The sequence below is a fragment of the Rana temporaria genome, chromosome 5, assembly GCF_905171775.1.
Source record: "Rana temporaria chromosome 5, aRanTem1.1, whole genome shotgun sequence".
In the NCBI taxonomy this organism is placed as follows: domain Eukaryota; kingdom Metazoa; phylum Chordata; class Amphibia; order Anura; family Ranidae; genus Rana; species Rana temporaria.
The window spans coordinates 281,024,715-281,047,041 of NC_053493.1; the positions used below are offsets into that span (position 1 = coordinate 281,024,715).

Here is a 22,327-nt window from a genome sequence, read left to right on the forward strand (position 1 = left end):
GTCCGCCAGGGTTAGTGGGTGATCAGGTGAGGACTTACTGTGTACGGAGCCCTCAGGAGCAGACTGCGAGTCGTCACTATAGTCCTCTTCATGGCGTGTCGGCGCCATCTTGGAGCTGGCGGCGACACCACGGCCTGTTGTTCTCGGCTTGAAGAGCTCTGCAATGTTTTTGGCCGATGAAGGCGCCGGATTCCGCTTCGGGCGGGATGAGGGCGTAGAATGGAGCTTTTTACCAGGCATCTGGGAGCCTGTGGTCGGGTATAGTTTGCTAACGGGCCGTGTGTGCCTGGGAGCCGTCTCAACAAGCTGCCATCCTCGTCGCGCGCCAAGCCACGCCCCCTGTACAAACACTTTTATACCCCTTTGACAGTGAGGCTGTTTTTTAGGCGTTTAAGGCCGAGTACTCAGGAGCAGACATGTCCGATGAAACCGGTCCGCGGACCGTTTTCATCGGACATGTCTGCCCGGGGACTAATGTTCAATGGCTGTACACACCATCGAACAGAGGTCCGCGCGTAAACAATACGCGGGGCGTGTTCGCGGTGTCGCCGCGTCGATGACGCGGTGTCGCCGCGACAATGACGCGGCGACGTGGGCGGCCTGGCTTTAAAATGCTTCCACGCATGCGTCGAAGTCATTCGACGCATGCGAGGGATGGCGGGCGGCCGGACATGTACGGTAGGTCTGTACAGACGTCCGTACATGTCGGGGGGACAGGTCCGATCCGCCCGAAAATGGTCCGCTCGGGCCTACACACGGCCAAACATGTCTGCTGAAACTGGTCTGCGGACCAGTTTCAGCAGACATGTTTGGTCGTGAGTACGGGGCCTAAGCGTTACAAATAGCCTCTAAATAACACCTGAAAAGCGCCTCCCATACATTTCAGTGTGTCTTTTCACACTGGACATACTTCATATTCCCATCGCACACATTCCTGGATGAGCTCTGAAATTAGGGTGCTGCAGCAACAACCAGCTGGAAACTGGTTCAAATCACAATGTAGATATTTTCCAGCACACCATGGAACGACATGAATAGCGTCCAAATGGATGATTTATTGCATGATCACAACACAAGGAGAGTCTTTTCACACTGGGGCGGTGCACTTGCAGGACGTTCCGAAAAGTCCTGCAAGCAGCATCTTCGGGGCGGTTTGGGAGCGCTGTGGATGGCACTCCCAAAATACCCTGCCCATTGAAATAAATGGACAGTATTTCAAAAGCGCTTTGGAAGCACCACAACGCGGGCGTTTTTAACCCCTTCTTTGGGGTTACAAACGTCCGGCTAGCTGCCGTAAAGCTGCTTAAACCGCACCAAAGGGCCGCTAAAACAAGCGATGCTTTAGCACTAACGCGCCCGCAGCTCAGTGCAAAAGGGGTCTGCTCTTGGTCTGTAAAATATATCATCAAAAGCATTTTGTTATATAAGTGCAAACAAATAAAATAAAAGTTTATCCAGAAATCCAGTGAGCTTTCTGCCTCTGCTAGACAAAAATCCAAGTGCTAGTTTACACCAGATGCAGTCCAGTGTGTTTTTTCTTTTTCTGCTTGAAAAAATGTATGCACAGTGTTTTCCATGTTTACCAATGGCTGTAGTTCACACTGGTGCAGTCAGTGTCCGGTGCAGAAAAAAAAAAAAGTACAACATGCTGCATTTTTTTGTTTTTGCACAGAACTGTACTGGAACACAACAAACCGTAAAAAAATTGGGTAACTTTACTGTTTTTGTTGTTTTTTTATTAATTAAAGTATAGTTTTTCCCCAAAAATTACGTTTGAAAAACCGCTGCACAAATACAGTGTGACGTAAAATATTGCAACAACCACCATTTTATTCTTTAGGGTCTCTGCTAAATATATATATATATATATATATATATATATATATATATATATATATATATATATATATATATATATATATATATATATATATATATATATATATATATATATATATATATATATATATATATATATATATATAATATAATGTCTGGGGGTTCTGAGTAATTTTCTAGCAATACATTTGATTTTTACTTGTAAACAGCAAGTGTCAGAAAAAGGTTTAGTCTTCAGGTGGTTAAACTTCCCTCATCTACAGACTGAAGTTCATTTTTTTGATCTAAGAATGAAATGTTACTTTGTTTATAGTTATCTGCAATGTTGTGATAAAACTTGGCAGGCTGCCTTGATTTTTTTTTCTTTTTTTAAGCTGTCTGAACTCTCTGCACTTGTTAGATAGAATTGGGAAATGCTGTTTTAAAGCAGAGCTCCACCCTAAAGCGGAACACCCTAAAGCGGAACCCCCCCCCCCCCTCCAGTGTCACATTTGACACCTTTCAGGGGGGAAGGGGGTGCAGATACCTGTCCAAAGACAGGTATTTGCACCCACTTCCGGCCACACACTCTCGGGCAGACTGCAGGCATGACGTCACCTCCCGTCATCCCCCCCTGTTGTGTTCTGGGAACACTCGGCTGCCTGTACACAGCGGGAGCCAATCGGCAGGCGGTAGCGCGACTCGCGCATGCGCCATAGGGAACCGGGCAGTTAAGTCAGAACGCTTCACTTCCTGGTTCCCTCACCGAGGATGGCGGCGGGGGGGGGGGGGGGGGGGCAGCAGAGTGACGAGCGATCGCTCGTCCTCTGCTGCGGACGGCGCTGGACTCCAGGACAGGTAAGTGTCCTAATGTTAAAAGTCAGCAGCTGCAGTATTTGTAGCTGATGGCTTTTAATATTTTTTTTTTCAGCGGAGCTCCGCTTTAAGATCGGGAAGGGAAAAGAATCACAAATGTGATTCTTAATAATTAATTGTGCAGCTCTAATGTATAGCAAGCCTTAGAAAATGTCATATCCTGCTTGTGTGATTGGCCCATTGATTTTCACATTTTAGGAACCCCCTGCAATCAAAATTTTTAGGTTTGGTGAGATACTCGCTATAGTAGTTTTAACTACTTCTAAAGGAATGCAGACACTGCAACTTTTCTCACCAGAACACAGAGTGCAGTGTGTAGCAAACCAGACACTCCCAATCAGTATCCAAATGACATAGTACAGGCATGTCCAAAGTCCGGCCCGAGGGCCAATTGTGGCCCCCGTTCCGGTTTATTGTTGCCCCCCTGGTAATTTGGATACATATATATTTTTATGGCCCGGATTCACGTAGAGCGGCACATCTTTAGACCGGCGTAAATCAGTGAGGCAAGAACAGTATTCACAAAGCACTCGCTCCCAAACTTGCGCCGGCGTAACGTAATTTGGCTGGCGTAAGCCTGCCTAATTCAAAGTAGGAAGGTAGTGGGCGTGATCTATTAAAATGAAGCGTGACCCCATGTAAATGAAGGGCCGAACGAACGGTGCATGCGCGCGCATGCTCAGAATCACGTCGCATATACTCTCTAAGATACGACGGCTCAATGCCTACGACGTGAACGTAACCTACGCCCAGCCCCATTCACGTACGACTTACGTAAATGACGTAAAATACGACGGCTGTTCTGACGTCCATACCTTTGCATGGGCTGCGCCTCCTATATGGTGGTTTAACTTTACGCTGGACGTACGCCTTACGTAAACGGCGTAGATTACATTTGCATATTCGACGCGTAAATCAATGGAAGCGCCCCTTGCGGCCAGCGTAAATATGCGCCCAAGATACGACGGCGTAGGAGACTTACGTCGGTCGGATGGAGCCAAAATTCAGGCGTATCTTATTTCAAGCATCAGGCGCATAGATATGACCGCGCATCAGTGCACTTACGCGGCGTATTAGAAGATACGTCGGCGTAAGTGCTTTCTGAATCTGAGCCATATACTGTATTTATCAGCTCTGCCTCAGAGGGGACAGGGAGGGGTGGAATGAGTGCCGTCAAATTACATACAGGAGAATCTCCTGTTTACTCGGCGGCATCTGTAATAGGAAGTCCCGTGCTCAGACGAACACACTTAGACCGACTTTTAATGGTTCAAATAATGTCAGGCAAAATAGTCAGCCCTCACACATTTTCACTTCATCAAATCTGGCCCTCTTTAAAAAAAAGACACCTCTGACATAGTGTAACAAACTGCTTTTTCTCCAAAGCAGAAAGGAGTCAGCAGCAAAGTTTGTGCTATTTACTCCTAACCTCTACATTCTGCTGTATATACTCTGAGCCCTGCAGTAATGACTTCTGACCCCCAGCACTCTGCATTTCCTCCTGATCTCTGAGTTACATATTGCTGGCCCCTGCATTCTGTTACTTCACACTACTGTGTTAAAAACGACTGATCTCTGCAATTTGCGTTACTTACCCCTGACCCCTGCAGTGTGCTTTATATACTATGAATCTCTGAACTTTGTGTTGCATACTATTGACCCTTAGGCCCCTTTCACACTGCGTGTGGGAGGTGTGCTGGCGGTATAGCGGCGCTATTTTTAGCACCACTATACCGTCATTTTGGCAGCAATATTCGGCTGCTAGCGGTGCGGTTCTAACCCCTGCTAGCGGCCGAGAAAGGGTTAAAACCACCTGCAAACTGCTGCTACAATATAGCCGCGCTGTCCCATTGATTTCAATGAGCAGCAGTGGTAAAGGAGCGGTAAACACACCGCTCCTTCACCGCTCCAAAGATGCGGCTAGCAGGACTTTTGAAGCGGTCCTGCTTGCGCACCGCTCTAGTGTGAAAGCCTTCATGCTTTCACATTGAAGACTGCAGGGCAGGATTTTTTCAGGCGTTATTTAGGCGCTATTTTTAGCGCTAACATTCCCAAAAAACACCTTGGTGTGAAAGGGGCCTTAAAGCGGGGTTCCAACCACAATTAGCATTTTTCAAATGTATGTCCTTTCATCATGCGTTTTTATAATATAAATCCGGTCACTTACTATTTTACAATCCGCCGCCGCTCCGCATAGTTACTCAAAAAATGTCCACACCGTTGTCATTTTGCTTGTGGGCATTGTGAAGCCCACAAGCACTTACTTCCTGGAAGTCTTGGATGGGGAGTGATAATTGGGTAGCGCACTGCATCCTGGGAAATGATGACACACATTTCCCAGGAGCATTAGAGGGAGATGATGTCAGGATCCTAGGTGATTCCAAAGGCAGATTTTGTGGGACCGCATAGCAACAGGCATTCATTTTTTTTTTTTTTTTTTTTTTTAGGTCTAATGAGCACAATAAGGAAAAAAAAATTGGGATGGAAACTTCACTTTAACGTGGTTATAAAGGCAGACTACCGATCTCTGCAATTTGCGTTACTTACTCCTGACCCCTGCAGTGTGCTTTACATACTATGAATTGTGTTTGAAAGACTGTTGCACAAATACAACGCAACATAAAATATTGCAACAACTGCCATTTTATTCTCTAGGGTCTCTGCTAATATATATATTTATATATATTGTTGGGGGTTCAAAGTAATTTTCTAGCAACAAATACTGATTTTAACTTGTAAGCAACAAGTGTCAGAAAAAGTGGTTAACCTGACCTCATTTACAGACCGAAGTTTATCCCTTTGATCTAAAAAGAACCAAATGATACAATGTTTATAGTTATCTCTAAGCACTGAGCAATATTGTGATAAACTTTGCCAGCTTTTTTTGACAGTTCTGACCAGAGAACTGTTCTGCACTTGTTATATTAATCGTGGAAATGCCGGATTAAGATCATGAGGAGGGTTGAATCGAGATTGTGATTTTTTGTTTACCGATTAATCGTGCAGCCCTACCAATTACCTCTAAACTCTGCATGACCAACTTCCAACCCAAATATGTGGGAGTAGAGTGTGGGACTTTATATGAAACATGCAGCCAGGGAGACCTCACGACCTACCTCTCTGATGGATAATACCAAAATACGACCATATATCATACATAATGTAATGCCATGATGCATATAAAATAGCATAAGAAAACTTTATTCCATAACATAATAATATGATGGCATAATGGCATAAAATCGTAATGGTTCACAGTGATGGCATCATGAAAAAATATGCAGAAGGATACATATCAGCCTAAACTGAGCAAAACATTTATATATATATATATATATATATATTTGGGGGATATTTATTATACTAAAAAATTATTGCTTTTTTCCCCAAAATTGATGCTGTTCTTTTGTTTATAGTGCAAAAAATAAAAACTGCAGAGGTGATCAAATACCACCAAAAGAAAGCTCTATTTGTGGGGGGAAAAAGGACATAAATTTTGTTTGGGTGCAATGTTGCACGACAGCGCAATTGCCAGTTAAAGCGACGCAGTGCCGAATTGCAAAAAGTGCTCTGGTCAGGAAGGGGGTAAATTCTTCCGGGGCTGAAGTGGTTAAAAGTAGAGCTGCACGATTCTGGGAAAAATGAGAATCGCGGTTCTTTTGCAAAAAATGAAGATTACGATTCTCAAAAAAAGATTATTATAAGTTATTTTCAACACAAAACAGAGCTTATGTGCTTAAATACAGTGGGGCAGATCCTCAAAGAAATTACGCCAGCGTATCTGTTGATACGCCGCGTAATTTCAAATTTTGCACGTCGTATCTTTGTTTTGGTATCCACCAAACAAGATACGACGGCATCTGTGCTAGATCCGACAGGCATACGCCTTAGTATGTCGTCGGATCTAAGATGCAATTTTCCGGCGGCCGCTGGGTGGCGTTCACGTCGTAATCTGTGGCGAGTATGTAAATTAGCTATTTACGACGATCCACGAACGTACGAGCAGCCGTCGCATTCTTTTACGTTATTTCCGTTCGGCTTTTTCCGGCGTATAGTTAAAGCTGCTATCTGGTGGCGTACTCAATGTTAAGTATGGCCGTCGTTCCCGCGTATAATTTTGAAAAATTTTCTTCGTTTGCGTAAGTCGTCTGTGAATGGGGCATGGACGCCATTTACGTTCACGCCGAAAACAATGACGTCCTTGCGACGTCATTTGGAGCAATGCACCCTGGGAGTTTTGACGGACGGGGCATGCGCAGTTCGTTCGGCGCGGGGACGCGCTTCATTTAAATGAAACATGCCCCCTACTCGCCGCATTTGAATTTGGCGCCCTTACGCCGCGAGAGATACACTACGCCGCCGTAACTTACGCCGCAAATTCTTTCTGGATTTAAACCAAAGCCAGGTAAGTTACGGCGGCGTAGCGTATCTCAGATACGCTGCGCCGATGCAGATCTTTGTGAATCTGCCCCAGTATATGTAAATATGACGGACTGTTTACATGTTACATTTTAAAAGCCGCAGCAAACCTGCTGACCTTACATGCTTGCTAATGTGAAAGAACACCTTTGATTTTCACATTTAACTAAATGTGAAAATCAGAGGTGTTCTGTCACATTAGCAAGCATGTAAGGTTTGCTGCTGCTTTTAAAATTTAACATATAAACAGTCTGTCAGATTTACATATACTGTATTTAAGCACATAAGCTCCGTTTTGTGTTTTAAAATAACTGAATTCTAAAACTTCGTTGGGTGTAACAAGATGTCAGCTTACCCCCTTCTGCACAGTAATGTTAGTGAGGGGTGTGGGGTGGAGCAAGATCGCGGCGATGAAACGTCACTTCCTGACGAGACAGCCACCGCCGTGTGTACCAAGATGGCCGCCGCTCAGGAGCTAGGCCGAAGCTGGGGACTTTCCTATGGCCGCACCATAAAATCCCGGGTCACCCGGCCTGGAGATCGCGCGCGGGGGGGGGGTGAATCGAGATCGCAATCAATTCGCTCTAGTTAAAAGCAAAGCGCACTTCACCCTGATGAACTTTAATGTTGTTCAAGTAGATTTTCACCACTGCAGTGTTGCCTACAACTGTTCTAGACCCTTTATACCAGGGATCCTCAAACTACGGCCCTCCAGCTGTTGCAAAACTACACATCCCATGAGGCATTGTAAAACTCTGACATTCACAGACATGACTAGGCATGATGGGAATTGTAGTTCCTGAACAACTGGATGGCCATAGTTTGAAGACCCATGCAGAGGCGCATCTAGGGAAAATAGCGCCTATGGCAAGCACTGAAACTGCGCCCCTGTCGAAGCATTTGAAACCCATCTTTCAGATAACCTTAACATAAAAAAAAAACAGCTAACAAAACAGCCACTCAACAGCGCCCCCTTCATATGGCGCCCATGGCACTTGCCATGGCTGCCATACCCTAGATACGCCACTGGACCCATGCTTTATACAATCTAAAGTTGGACTCATTAACCACTAGCCGACCAGCCACCGTCATTATACGGCGGCAGGTCGGCTCTCCTGGGCGAGAGCCCGTAGCTATACGTCCGCTCTTCGAGCCGCCCGCTCGCCCCCGACTCCCGTGCGTGTGCCTGGCGGGCGCGATCGCCGCCGGGCACACGCGATCGCTCGTTACAGAGCGGGGACCGGGAGCTGTGTGTGTAAACACACAGCTCCCGGTCCTGTCAGCGGGGGAAATGCTGATTTTCTGTTCATACAATGTATGAACGGAAGATCAGTCATTTCCCCTAGTGAGGCCACCCCCCCCCCCCCCACAGTAAGAACACGCCCAGGGAACATACTTAACCCCTTCCCCGCCCCCTAGTGTTAACCCCTTCACTGCCAGTGGCATTTTTATAGTAATCTAATGCATTTTTATAGCACTGATCGCTATAAAAATGCCAATGGTCCCAAAAATTTGTCAGAAGTGTCCGCCATAATGTCGCAGTAACGAAAAAAAATCGCTGATCACCGCCATTACTAGTAAAAAAAATATATTAAGAAAAATGCCATAAAAATACCCCCTATTTTGTAAACGCTATAACTTTTGCGCAAACCAATCAATAAACGCTTATTGCGATTTTTTTTACGAAAAATATGTAGAAGAATACGTATCGGCCTAAACTAAGGAAAACAATTTTTCTTTATATATTTTTGGGGGATATTTATTACAGCAAAATGTAAAAAATATTATTTTTTTTTCAAAATTGTCGCTCTATTTTTGTTTATGGCGCAAAAAATAAAAACCGCAGAGGTGATCAAATACCACCAAAAGAAAGCTCTATTTGTGGGAAAAAAAGGACGCCAATTTTGTTTGGGAGCCACGTCGCACGACCGCGCAATTGTCAGTTAAAGCGTTGCAGTCCCGAATCGCAAAAAGTGCTCTGGTCTTTGACCAGCAATATGGTCCGGGGGTTAAGTAGTTAAAACTGCAGAAATTGCATAGTATGATGACTTTTCTGGAGTCTTTGATTCTGTGTGTGTGTGTGAGAGATCTCCAGCTTATTTATTATAAGGAAAATATACTCCCTTCATTTTTTTTTTTTTTTTTTAGGATGACTATCATGGATATTAACATTCATCTTGAAGTTTCAGATTTGTTTTTACAAATATTAAAAGCCAGCAGCTACAAATATTGCAGCTGCTGACTTTTAATATATGGACACTTACCTGTACAGTGTGCCCGCAATGTCGGCAGTCAAAGCCGATCAGCCTTGCGGCTTCACTTCCTGGTTCCCTACTGCGCATGCGTGAATCGCGCTCCGCGTCCTTACTGGTGCCTGCTGCCTTCTAGGACCTGTGTGTCTCCCAGAAGACAGCGGAGGAGGAGAGTGTAGGCGCAGGAAGTGGCGTATGTCACTGCTATCACCGCAGTGATCTATGCCAGGAAGTGGGAGCAAATACCTGTATTAGACAGGTATCTGCCCCCCCGCCCCCCCGAAAGGTGCCAAATGTGACACCGGAGGGGGGGAGGATTCCAAAAAGTTTGTGGAACTCCACTTTAAATGCAGTTTTCCAATCACTGTTGGAACTTGTTGGTGATTTCTTAAAATTTGCTATATAAAGTATATGACTATATGCTTATTGTAGTTTTATTATATTGTGTACATTTGCCAAATTATTCTATGTATGCACTTTTAAAATTGATATTTTTTGGGGGGTTTTATTGGTGTTTTGCATTAATAATGGCAGGTAAAGGAAATACATAAGTAACAATAAAAGGACACTAGGGGCCATATTCTCAAAGAATTTACGCCGGCGTATCAGCAGATACGCCAACGTAAGTCCGATTCTAAGGCCGTCCTATGTTTAAGTGTATTCTCAAACTGAGATACACTTAAACATGCCTAAGATACGACGGCCTGCGCCGTTGTATCTTAGGCTGCAATATCTACGCTGACCGCTAGGTGGCGTTTCCTTTGCGGTCAGCGTAGAATATGCAAATGACTAGTCACGCCGATTCTCTAACGTACGCTTGCCCGCCGTAGTGATTTTACGTAGTTTCCGTAAGCGATACGCTGCATAAAGATAAAGATGCCCCCTAGGTGGCGTACTCAATGTTAAGTATGGCCGTCGTTCCCGCGTCGAAATTTGAACATTTTACGTCGTTTGCGTAAGTCGTCCGTGAATGGCGATGGACGCCATTTACGTTACCGTCAAAACAAATGACGTCCGTGAGACGTCATTTAGCGCAATGCACGTCGGGTAATTTACCCGACGGAGCATGCGCATTACGATCGGCGCGGGAGCGCGCCTAATTTAAATGATCCACGCCCCCTACCAGGATCATTTGAATTAGGAGTTTACGCTACGCCGCCGCAAGTTTACAGGTAAGTGGTTTGGGAATCAGGCACTTGCCAGTTAAACTTGCGGCAGAGTAACGTAAAGGACATACGTTACGCCGCCGGAGATCTCTAAGAATATGGCCCTAGGTGACTAAGATTTTATTAAAAGCTTCAGTTCTTATTTATTTGGTCTTTGGACGTGGAATTTCTCCACAACCTAGATGCAGACTTGTTTTGTATTGAATGTCACTCTTTCTTGCTGTATGCAGGCTTTTGCTGCCCTCTGCCTGCTGTCACAATGTTTACAGCATTCTAGCCATAGATATGTTACCATTTCTGAATTATATTAAATCATTTTCTAGCACTGAAAACATTACTGTCTTTATGATATCTATTAACACAAATCCCATCATAAAATAATACACATTATATGCAGCCAAGCTTTGATGTGCCATTAACAAAGCTTTAATGTATCAATTGTATTTGTTGGTGTTTTAGATGTTATTTTTAATTTATTTTTTATCTTATGTTTAAAAAAAAACAAAAAAACAAGCAGATTAAAAAGTTAAATAAAAGAAATCTCCTATTGTGTAAGAACTGTGACTCACTCCAGCGACTTAAAAATAATGAGGGCGGAATGGATTGGTTGATATTCTGCTCATATTGCTAGCCATTGAAAATACATGCTGTGCTAAGCACATTAAGTCACAAAAGTGCCTCCCTTTAGTGAGTTTGATTTCTGAAGACATTACAGTGGAGCTAGGAATTCTAATCAGCCCAGGCACCATTCTGTAGAAGACTGGAGCGCTCACTGAACAAGCTTCTCCAAATTGGTCCTTTAGGGAACTGGACTGGGCATGTTGATGGCAGGGTTTTATGTCTTTTTGTCACTCAATGAAATATTAAAATAAAATGTTTTTCAATGAAATATTTAAATTGTTGTACAGTGGAAGTAGATACATTGCTACTTTTAGCTCAAATTAGTGAATAGTGCAAATAAAATCTTCAGTGCTATTGAAAAATATTATGTGTTTTTTTTTTTTTTTTTCTCTCTCTTAAGGCAAATGATGTGCTGCCGGAAAGCTTGATGAATGCTTTGTTTCTCCTATCTGTCGACCTGCCGTTTCGTATTGCATATCCCAGTGTTCATGAATCTGTTATAGCTTTTATGGAGCAGCTGAATTCTGAGGACTATGGGGTCTATAAACAAGCCTCGGAGACTGTGTATTCAATTGAGTGTACCGCATCCTTTATGTCCTGTTCAAGCAAAGAGGTTTGTACAAGGCTTATTGATGTAGGATATTGCCTTCTTGTATAAGTCATTTTATTATACTGGGTATAGAATGCCACTGGCCAGTATATGGAAACAATGCATGTTTTGTAAATCCATAAAGATGGATAGGATTATGTAAATTAAATGACTCTCTAGTGTAATATCTCTGCCTATTTCACCCTTTTCAGTCACTTATAGAAAATTAGACTAGGTGAGCATAAGGTGGCGGCTGCTAGTACCACCTAAACCTATAAATGGTCAACTAGAGGGAACATGTTGATTGGACTTTCTAGGTACTGATAACAAAACGCAAACATGTACCGTATTTATCGGCGTATATAGCGCAGTTTTTTCCCCTTAAAATAAGGGGGAAATCGTGGGTGCGCGATATGCGCCGATAGCTGCTTCCCGCGCTCAGTTTGAATTCCTGCGTCGACATATACCGAGTGCAGTACACTCGGGTACATTCGGCTAGGCTCGGCTTCGCTCGTGCTCACGCATAAACGTCACAGAGCGCGAGCGAAGCCAAGCCTTGCCGAATGTACCCGAGTGTACTGCACTCGGTATATGTCGGCGGAGGCATTCGAACTGAGCGCGGGAAGCCGGGACTCGACTTGAGGCGCGCGCTGGAGAAGCCAGGGAGGACACCACTGAGGCCTCAGACGGACGCCGGACCGGACAATGGACGCTGGGAAGACACCAAAACTGTAAGTAATAAAATCGTATAACATTTTTTTTTACAGGAATTTCGGGGGCAACTTTAGGGGTGCGCGGTATACGCGGGAGCGCGCTATACCCCAATAAATACGGTATATAAAAATATTTATTATACATGAAACTATACAAAACTAAAAACGCTTGATCCAAACCCCACAGAACGGTAGTTGTTAGTGGAGGTTCACCCTAAAACAATTATCTAACATTACATCCAGCATACTAACAACATGTACAGTATGCAGGTATTTTTTTTTTTCCCTGTACATACCGTTATATTGTTATTTTCCCCCCGGCTTCCGGGTTCTGTTTCCCGCAGGACTGGGCGTTCCTATCCCTGGGTTAGATGATTGACGTCTGGTGAAAAACTTCCCATGGCGCACAAGGCGCGTCACCAGTTTTCCGTAAATAGCCGACCTGCGAGACGGCTCTATATGGCGCCTGCGTAGTCAGCTCTATATGGCGGGCGCACGGGCACCCCGTCGAGTGTCTGTTGCAGTGGAGGAGGGCCGAAAACCTCAACCGGTTTCGCGGAATGGACCACTTCTTCAGGAGGGATATCTTTATGACAAGAAATACAGTACAATAAACTAGGAAACGCATAATAATGAAATACAAATGAAAATACAGTAAATTAACATATTGTGTACAGTCAATGTCAAAAAAGATTGTGTCAAACTGCTCACTAAGTTGGGTCCATGGCCTAAGCAACGACTCGAAAGGAACCCCCCGCGGCGAACAAGGAGGGAATGTGTATCGCTCTCTGATAAGATAATTAGATGATAGTACAAATACAAGGTTAGAAGTATATCGTGCCAATAAGAAGCACCACATGAGTTATGGTGATAGCTGTGGAGAGGGAAAAGGGCTATCCCCCCCCCTTTCCCTCTCCAGGGCTATCACCATACCTCACGTGGTGCTTCTTATTGGCACAATATACTTCATAATAGTGCAACTGCATGCACCTTCCCTTGATTACAATACTTGGACAAATATGCATGTATCAGACAAACGCAGGCAAAGTAAATGCGCCATAGGGGAAAAAACAAAGGAAGGTGTTCAGTCCCAATGTGTTTCTCAGAGAAGCTTCCTTGAGTCTGGTTGTCTTAGTATGCTGACAATATCTATTTAATGTATAAATAGATATCATATTGCCAGCATACTAAAAGACAACCAGACTCCATGTCCAAAAAGTCACAAAAAGAATCCACAAATATAACCTCCAAAGACCTGCAGGGATTTGCATGGTCACCACGCCAGCGGAATGACGGCATGGACCTCTCAAGGCTGGAATATATAAAGGCTGAAGATGGGCGCTGTCCCCACCCCGTGTTATATGTCAGAAATTGATGGCTTGGGTGGTGGTGAGAGTATACATCTATACTGTGTATGTTTACTAGAATACATCTACATTTTCTCTGTGTCAAATCACCAAACCTGAGTCCCATGATGAAAAAGATGGCCTTAAAGCAAGCTACTCTCAGGCCCAGGACTTGCACGCAAAACAGGAGAGTCTGTCTATTCCTGAACTGGAGAACATGAATCTGATATTTGAGTGTCTAAAGTATCTCCTGTAGGAGAAAGACCCTGTGACCAGGGCTAGACCAAAAGCCAGAATGATGAATTGGATTCAGTGCTGGATTCTGAAGGCTCAGGAGCCACCTGATCTGCTGTGATGCCAGGACAGCCATAGCCTTGTTGTCCAACAGATCCCTTGCCAACTGTTTACTCAACAAGAGGTCGTCCAAGTATCTTACAATGTGGATGCCATGAGAGTGCAGCAGGGATAGTGCTGGGGCCAGCACCCTGGTGAACACCTTAAGGGCAGGGCCATGAACTGGTAGTACAGGGCCCCCCACAGCAAAATGGAGTAGAATCTTTGACATTGTTCTGCCACAAGGAACTGGGGAAATTACATATTTGCCATTAATAAATGATGTTGTGAACTGTACAAAGGTATCTTGCATTTTAAATGAATCATCTGTCAGTACCGGTGGGAAATGGGGTATTTAAAGGCACCCAGTGACTAATGTATTTGAGATATCTCTTGATGCTTGGTCCAACTAGCTCATGAGTAAGTCTTCAGAGACAGGGCAAGCACTAAGGCTCTGAACCTGGGAATTGCTTCACAGACAACTTCTTACAAGTACAGAGTCTGGATGGCCCTCTACCCGGAGCCCAGTGCCTGAAGATCACTTTCAGGCTATTCCTGCAATGTCTATCCCATCAGATTCTGGAGGCAGTACTCCATAAGCCAGGCTGAGTACAGCTGTGTCAGATAGCTGTTATTGAGTCCAGCTCTAGCAGCGATGTAGAGAAAGATGCTTTGAGTTAAGATACAATGTGTGAAAAAATGGTGCTAGTTAGTTTAGTTTTACATAGCAGAGCTGATCAAAAGATGTCCCCCCTTCTAGAACAGGGGTTTCTAAACGATGGGCCAGTTAACTGTCCTCCAGATTTTAGTGAGGCTGGATTGTGGCCAGTGGGAATAGATGATGTTTTAGGCTTTTTGGTCAGTGGGAGGAAAACAATTACACAGCACCCCTGTGGTTAGGAGGAGGAGGGATAGTGCCCCATCATTGGCATTAGAGAAAAGACAACTGCAGATAAACAAGTACAACGTGTGTAGAAGGATTTATTTCATCTCTGTGTATCGCCTAAGGCCAGTCACTGAGTATATGTAAGGGTTTACAACCACTTTAAGTTTTTACATGGAGAATCGCCTCCCCAATTTTAATAGTGGCCAGTAGTATGTTTTTGTAACCTCCAGATTTTTTTAATGTCTAATATGTTTGTTGCGGAGTTCCTAATTTACTCTGTTCTATTCAACTTTTTCCCATGCCTTTTATTTCTAATGTGGCCTGTCCCCCCACCCTACTTCCAGATTTTACTAGTAGGTGATCTTAACGGTTGGGACCTCTATGCATACTGAGCATTGAAATTGTCTTAACTGCGTTGTAACTGCCAGTCATGATTGGTATAGCTCTTAGCATGCTCACTGAAGAGTATTAAGGAAGTTGAGCTTTGCAACTCACTTCTGTGCTAGTATCAGTGCTGTATCCTGGCCTAAGCCGACAAGGCCCAGGCCTAGGGCAGCACTCCGCAGGGGGGCAGCATGCAAAGAGTCCCTGCCGGCTTATGCTACACTGTGCCAGTCTTGTAGTGCCAGTCTTATGGGCCGGACTGGGCTGAGAGGCAAATTAGTCCAGCGCCCCCATAAAGCGGCTGCACTGCTTCCGGTATGCGGGCGGTTGGCATTCTGCAACTGTGTGTGGGGAGGGGGGATGGCGCTGCTTCTAATTTTGACTGTCCTATCATCCTGGACCACAAATCTTCCTCACTGTGCTATGTTCTGCTGCACCATTGGCATGGTTATATCTTCTTAGTCCTCTGCATAAAAATATCAGAAATTTGTGCTTAAACTAGAACTATAGGCAGCACTTATTTTTTTTTTTTTCATTTTGAATAGAGTAAGAGAGGGTTATAGCCCCTGTCAGTAATTTTTTTACCATCCATGTCCCATTGCAGAGATTTCCCTTCACTTCCTGCCCCATAGCCAAAACAGGAAGTGAGAGGAAATCTATGCAAATTAAGGCAATCCGTTGCCACCAGGCCCTCAGAACTAGTGTGCCCACTCGAAAAGGGGTGGGTCTTACACAAAAGTGGTGTGGCCTTGACAGGAAGGGGTGGGTCATATTTAAATTAGGGGGTGCATGAGTTTAGTCAGGCCTAGGGCAGCACAAAACCTAAATACACCCCTGGCTAGTATGCCAGGGCTGCTTATATTTAGGGGAGAAGAACAAGGAAAGATGCCTTCCTGCTGTCTACTTCTATGTTCACATCTAACCATTTCCTGTGTTCTACGTTTGTGCGGGCAAAGCAGCCCATTCATTTGAATCAGTTGCTGTACCTGCGGGAAATGCAGGAAAAAGGTCCATGCGCTTTTTTCAAAACCACTGCTGCGCAGAAACCACATGGTACTCTTGCAACATGCGGTTGCATACACCCAAAAACATACTGTACGTTTTTTTGGGGGGGGGGGGGGGGCCATCCACATGTTTCCTGCTAAAGAGAAGCAAGTTTTTACCTGGTGCAGGAATGTGTGCCATTTACAAGCAAACACGCATAAGGCTGCTTTCACACTTATCAGTTTTTCTTGTTTTTGCGTTAAAGAAAAACTTGTGACCATTAAATCCTATGAAACTCTTCACACTAGTCAGTTGCAGGTCTGTTGCTTTTTTCAAAGTTCTGCTTGCTGCATTTTTTGGTGCATGTTTGGTACAGTTAAAAAAAAACTGCACCAAAAACGCACCCCCCCCTATTAAAATGAATGGGAACCACATCAAAAACAAAGCAAAGCACACTTTTTTTGAGTCGCAGGTGCAAAATGCACCGGAAACATGGTAAGAACGCAGCAAAGATGCACATGTGGTTTTACCACCTTTTTTGCAATGGAGTAGTGTGGAAGTAGCTTAAGTGTGAACCCAGCCTAATCTGGCACCAAGGAGCATATTGCTACACTGTGGGGGTTATTTACTAAAGGCAAATCCACTTTGCACTCCGCTGTAGATCTGAGGCGGACATGCAAGGAAAATAACATGACTAGATTATAGAAATCATCAGAGCTTCCCCTCAGATCTACAGCGACTGCACGCCCAAGTGCACTTGTAGTGCAAAGTGGATTTGCCTTGTAAATCAACCCCAGTATATGTTTAGCACCAGAATGGTGACTTTCATTGTGCTATCAGGTGCTAGATCAGATATTCAGGAGGCAGTCGGAGTGCTGAACGTTTAGCTGTAAAAAAAGTGAAAAGGCCTACGTTGATGTGCTTGCACTTAGGAGCCTTGATATTGATTTCTAAGATAGCTCTAAATGGCACAAGTGCTGTATTGGATATTGAAATACTTGCAGGAATAACTGTTTTGGACACCCTTTGTCTCTGCAACACCCATATTTTTACGTATTCACCGACTGAATACGTAAAATGGGGCTTGGAATCTTAGGGGTATAAATGGGCCTACTTCCTTGTTTGATGTTGCCATTATTTTCTCAGTAGTCTTGTAGCACTGAGGACATTGTGACAGCCGGCTGGGAACAAAAGAGCTTGCTTCTCATAAATGGAGATAAACAAGACTAGAAGATACAAAATTGTTGTCAAAGGGCCGTTTTCAGCGGACAGATCCGCTGGTGTGTACGAGGCCTTAAAGAAAATCAAACAAAGTTCCAGAGATGAAAACAAAAGTGGTTTCCCTCGCAGGGGTTTTCACCATCAACATTAAATGGTAGTATGTTCAGCCTCCTGACTCACACCTGCATATGAAAATACCGAGCCACCTGGCTCTCTTCAGCAGCAGCACCACTGCTCAGGCTCCCGCATAAAGCCCTCCTGACTCCTGTCAGCAACCTCAGACTCGGGTCTCTGGGTTTCAAAGTGCAACCTGCACTCTCCAGCTTCTCTAGCTACTCCAGTGCACACCTGCACACTCTGGGTTCTCCCTTGCAAGCCTGGACCCCTTGGGAGGGTGGAGCCCAGAACCACGGTCAGGTATCTACAAATAGGCCAGCACACACCTGACCAGTCAGTGTGCTGGTGAATCTCAAAATCTGGACCCAGGCCTGGGGATTTCATCCCACCCGGATCTCTACGAAATCCCCGGGTTCCAGGTCCCAAAGTGGACTTTATTACATAATGAGGAAACTGAAACACCAGTTTCCTCTGTACATTATAAGCTCCCTGGAGCCCCTCAACCTGTCCAGTTGAGAATTCTGGGTCACTACACTTTTGGGGTACCACACTACCACAGTATATATATTCTTTATCCTGCGCCACTTGTACACGGGTGTAAAACCAGTCATGCTTCCTCAATTCCAGACACACAAAACCAGGAAGCACATTCCCTCATGACGTCACTACAGGCAAAGCATTCTCATTGGTTAACAACAAAAATACTCAACACATGAAAATGCATGTAAATCGCACAAAAGTGAACACAAAAAAAAATGCATGACAATGTAATCTGATTAATGTGAACAGGGTCTTAAGAAAAAAAAAATGTTTATTCACTGGCCAGATTAAGCAGCTAGGTAAACAATACCTACTGTCTGCAGGGGTCTGGAAGGGTGCATATGAAGTGTCAAAGGGCCACAAGTTGGCCATCAGGGAATTAGATTCATACTATGCATTCTAGAGTCAGAGAGAATTTCACTTGACTGTCAATTTATATCATTAACCCCTTTTCTTCCTGTAGGGGGCAAACTTTTTGGAATTGGTGGAATTGGCAGAGAAAGCTCTTACTAGCCTTCCCTATCACAAACATTTCTCATTGGTTCGAAAATTCATCCACGCTTGTTCAGACATGTAAGTTCTTGATAAACATGTGTTTCCTGCTGTTGGTTGTACTTCTGATTTCATGTATTATGATTAATTAATAACCCCCAAGTGTTTAACACATTTCCTGTGATGCATAAAAAAAGAAAATGTACACACGTCGTACATGTAGAAATCTACGTACGTTTTTTGATGTTCAAAATGCAGTGTAGTAAAATCCATTGCTTTTGAAGCCAGCAGAGGTCAGGCAATACCAATTAAAGAAATATTTCTCATGCTCTGGTGTTTCCCTTCAGTACAAAGCAAACATTCTTTTAATATGCTGTAATCAAAATGTTCAATAATTTTGAGCCAAGCTTTTGAATCGTTGACTTATTACTTTTGTTACATTTTCATTAAGTAATTGTTCCATTTTACTGTCCATGACTAACAGATTTAACTCGGCTCAAAGTGGTCCTGTACTTCTGGAAGAGTCTCAGAAAATACTTCTGCGCATGATGTCCCACTGGGTGCCCGCTGTGAGAGTTGAGGCTTATAATAATTGTCTCGAAATTGTAAAGGTAATAATGAGTAGTTTCACTTCATAAATTCATTACAGCACCAAAACGTTAAAATGATTTTAATCAAAATGAGTTTAAATACTTTTAAACTTTAATTTTTTTTTTAAATCACATTCACTAATATGCTTGATAAAGTTTCAGTATTTAAAGAGACAATTAACTATAAACAGAGGCTTCAGCAGTATGGTAGGTCCCCCAAAACCCAAATATATCTCTGCTTACAAATGGAAAGGCATTTTGGATTTGATAAAATCTCTCTCTCTCTCTCTCTCTCTCTCTCTCTCTCTCTCTCTCTCCACATAAAGACTTAATGCAACATCGTTATTTCCTTAAATTACCGTATTTTCCAGCGTATAAGACGACTGGGCGTATAAGACCACCCCCTAATTTTCCAGGAAAAATGTTGGTTTTGGGATATACTCACTGTATAAGACTACCCCCTTCTTACTAGTCTTTCTGGAAGCTGAAGGGTAGCCAGAACCGCTGACAGAAACAGGCTTTTTCAAATCTCACTGTGCCATTACATTACATTCCTCACTGTGCCATTACATTACATGCCCCGACTGTGCCATCACTTGCCCCCACTGTGCCATCACTTGCCCCTCACTGTGCCATCACTTGCCCCCTCACTGTGCCATCACTTGCCCCCTCTCTGTGCCATCACTTGCCCCCTCTCTGTGCCATCACTTGCCCCCTCTCTGTGCCATCACTTGCCCCCTCTCTGTGCCATCACTTGCCCTCTCTCTGTGCCATCACTTGCCCTCTCTCTGTGCCATCACTTGCCCCATCTCTGTGCCATCACTTGCCCCCTCCCTGTGCCTGAGCTTGCCCCCACTGTGCCTGAGCTTGCCCCCACTGTGCCTGAACTTGCCCCCCAGTGCCATCACTCACTTTTTTTTTCAGGCGGTGCGGTTACAGTCTCCGTGCTGCGCGCGTCAATGATTTAAAAGACGCGCCTTCTCCTCAGACTGTCCTGTGTTAGGCGGAACACAAATCTTCCCAGCAGCGCCTCTGTTCTGTGTTCCGCCTATCAGGGACGTCTTCTCATCTCGTCCGAGAATGAAAAGGCATCTGTGATAGGAGGAACACAGAACAGAGGGGCTGCTGGGAAGATTTGTGTTCCACCTATCACAGAACACTCTGAGAAGGAGGAGCGTCTTTTAAATCATTGACGCTCGCAGCACGGAGACTGTCACCGCACCACACCGCCTATTCAGGAAAAAATTGAGTGATGGCAGAGACCGTAACCGGCGTATAAGACGACCCCCGACTTTGGATGCATTTTTTTACATCCAGAAAGTCGTCTTATACGCCGGAAAATATGGTATGTTGTCATTGGGGTCCCCTTTAGCACCCACAGTGGCATGCCGCTTTTTTTAGCTTGTAATCCTTGTCTGTTTTCCAATTTAGGATAATGCCATGCTGCTGCCCCAGGTTTTCAATTTCAGGGTAGCTCCTTTCTCTTGCAGGATCATATGGAGCCACCCTAGCATGCAGGGTCTAGAGTTGTGTCTCTCTACACTGTGTGCATCAATGGAAACGCACCCATAGCTTCAAGGCTTTGTAAAGAAAAAAAAAATGTTTTGCCTAAAATTTATGTCTGCAAGGTAGACAGACGGAATAGTGTAATGATTCTGTTAAAAAAAGAGTAAATACCTATTAAATTCCTTCATCTATATCACCTCCGGCATTCTAGTTTCTGTTCTCTCATTCACTTCCTGGTTTGCATCATTCGTACATGTAAGAATTTCCCAGTATGAATTGCGGCACGCCCAGTAATTCACACCTCCTTGAAGTCTCTAACACGTAGAGAGCGTCCTGCCACACAGATGTAGTTCCCAGGAGGGGGTGAGCATGTTACTGACCACCGCAGTAAAGCCTCCCATCACGGTGATGAGTAACAATTAGACAAGCAGGAAGTGAACAGAGCAGAGAAGAAATAGAGCAACTTCTGAGCAAAAACGAACAATGAGGAAGTGAAAAGTGGAATGTCTGCGGGTAAAGGATGCTTATTATGAAAACATTTTTTTTCCTTTACAACCCCTTTAAGATGACAAGGCATTCCCCCTTCCCTTATTCTCTCTCCTCCACCCCCATAATGTCTCCAAGCTAACAGACTGACTGGAGACTACACTGCCCACTGTTAACTCTTTCCTTTGAAGACCCTAAGCATTTTTGAAAGCTGTAAACAGAAAGTGTTTAGATTTCTCGTAAATCGCTTACTTCGCTTTATTATTCTCGATTTGATAAGGTTGTTACCCTTAAAAAAATGTTCCCTTATAGCAGGTTAAAGAGCACAGTGCTTGTGCTGTCTAATCTGCCCCTCTCCAAGCATTAAAAAACCTGGTTGATCCTGCCTGTTCCTCTGCCCCCATTAGTGGCTGCTGATCCATGACTACCGTGGTCAGGTTACATGCCTCTGTCATCACGCTGCTCTCCTCTCTCCCTGCCTGTCAGCTCCTGTGTGTGAGCTGCCCCTCTCCTCCTACTGCTATTAATAGCTGGCTGTAAAGTTAAATACAGATTACTGCCAGCACTCCTGTTTTATCAAGCCATCCTATACTGTGTAAAGGTTTGTGTAAAACGATTCTTCTAAATACCTTATCTTAGATCTTTTCTGGCTGTTCACATGATCTCCAGCCACTCTCCTCTGATCTAGAGGCTGCTGCGGGAGGGGCTGAGTGGACAGCACGGTGGTTACGTGACCTCCCCGGTTGACATCAGAGGGGGGATCTTTGCCCCTCCCACTGTAGCCCTTAATTCGGAGGAGCAGTGCATTCAGAGGTCACGTGACTGGCCAGAAAAGATCGGAGATGAGGTATTTAGAGGCATCGTTTTACACAAACCTTTACCTAATGTAGGATGGGTTGATAGAACAGAGGGGCTGTCGGTGAAATGTTGTTTTGACTTTACAACCACTAAAGGTTTAATACTCCTTTAAACACCTTCAAAAATTGTA

General features: G+C 44.3%; 1 protein-coding gene across 1 annotated transcript in view; it reads left to right on the top strand.

Annotated features, from left to right (window-relative positions):
* RTTN (rotatin) overlaps nucleotides 1–22,327 on the top strand; it is a 329,764-nt gene that overhangs the window by 68,680 nt on the left and 238,757 nt on the right. Inside the window, exons 13-15 of the mRNA XM_040353902.1 lie at nucleotides 11,553–11,765; nucleotides 18,729–18,838; nucleotides 19,242–19,368. Of these exons, the coding sequence (XP_040209836.1) occupies nucleotides 11,553–11,765; nucleotides 18,729–18,838; nucleotides 19,242–19,368 (450 nt within the window). The remainder of the gene's footprint in view (nucleotides 1–11,552; nucleotides 11,766–18,728; nucleotides 18,839–19,241; nucleotides 19,369–22,327) is intronic.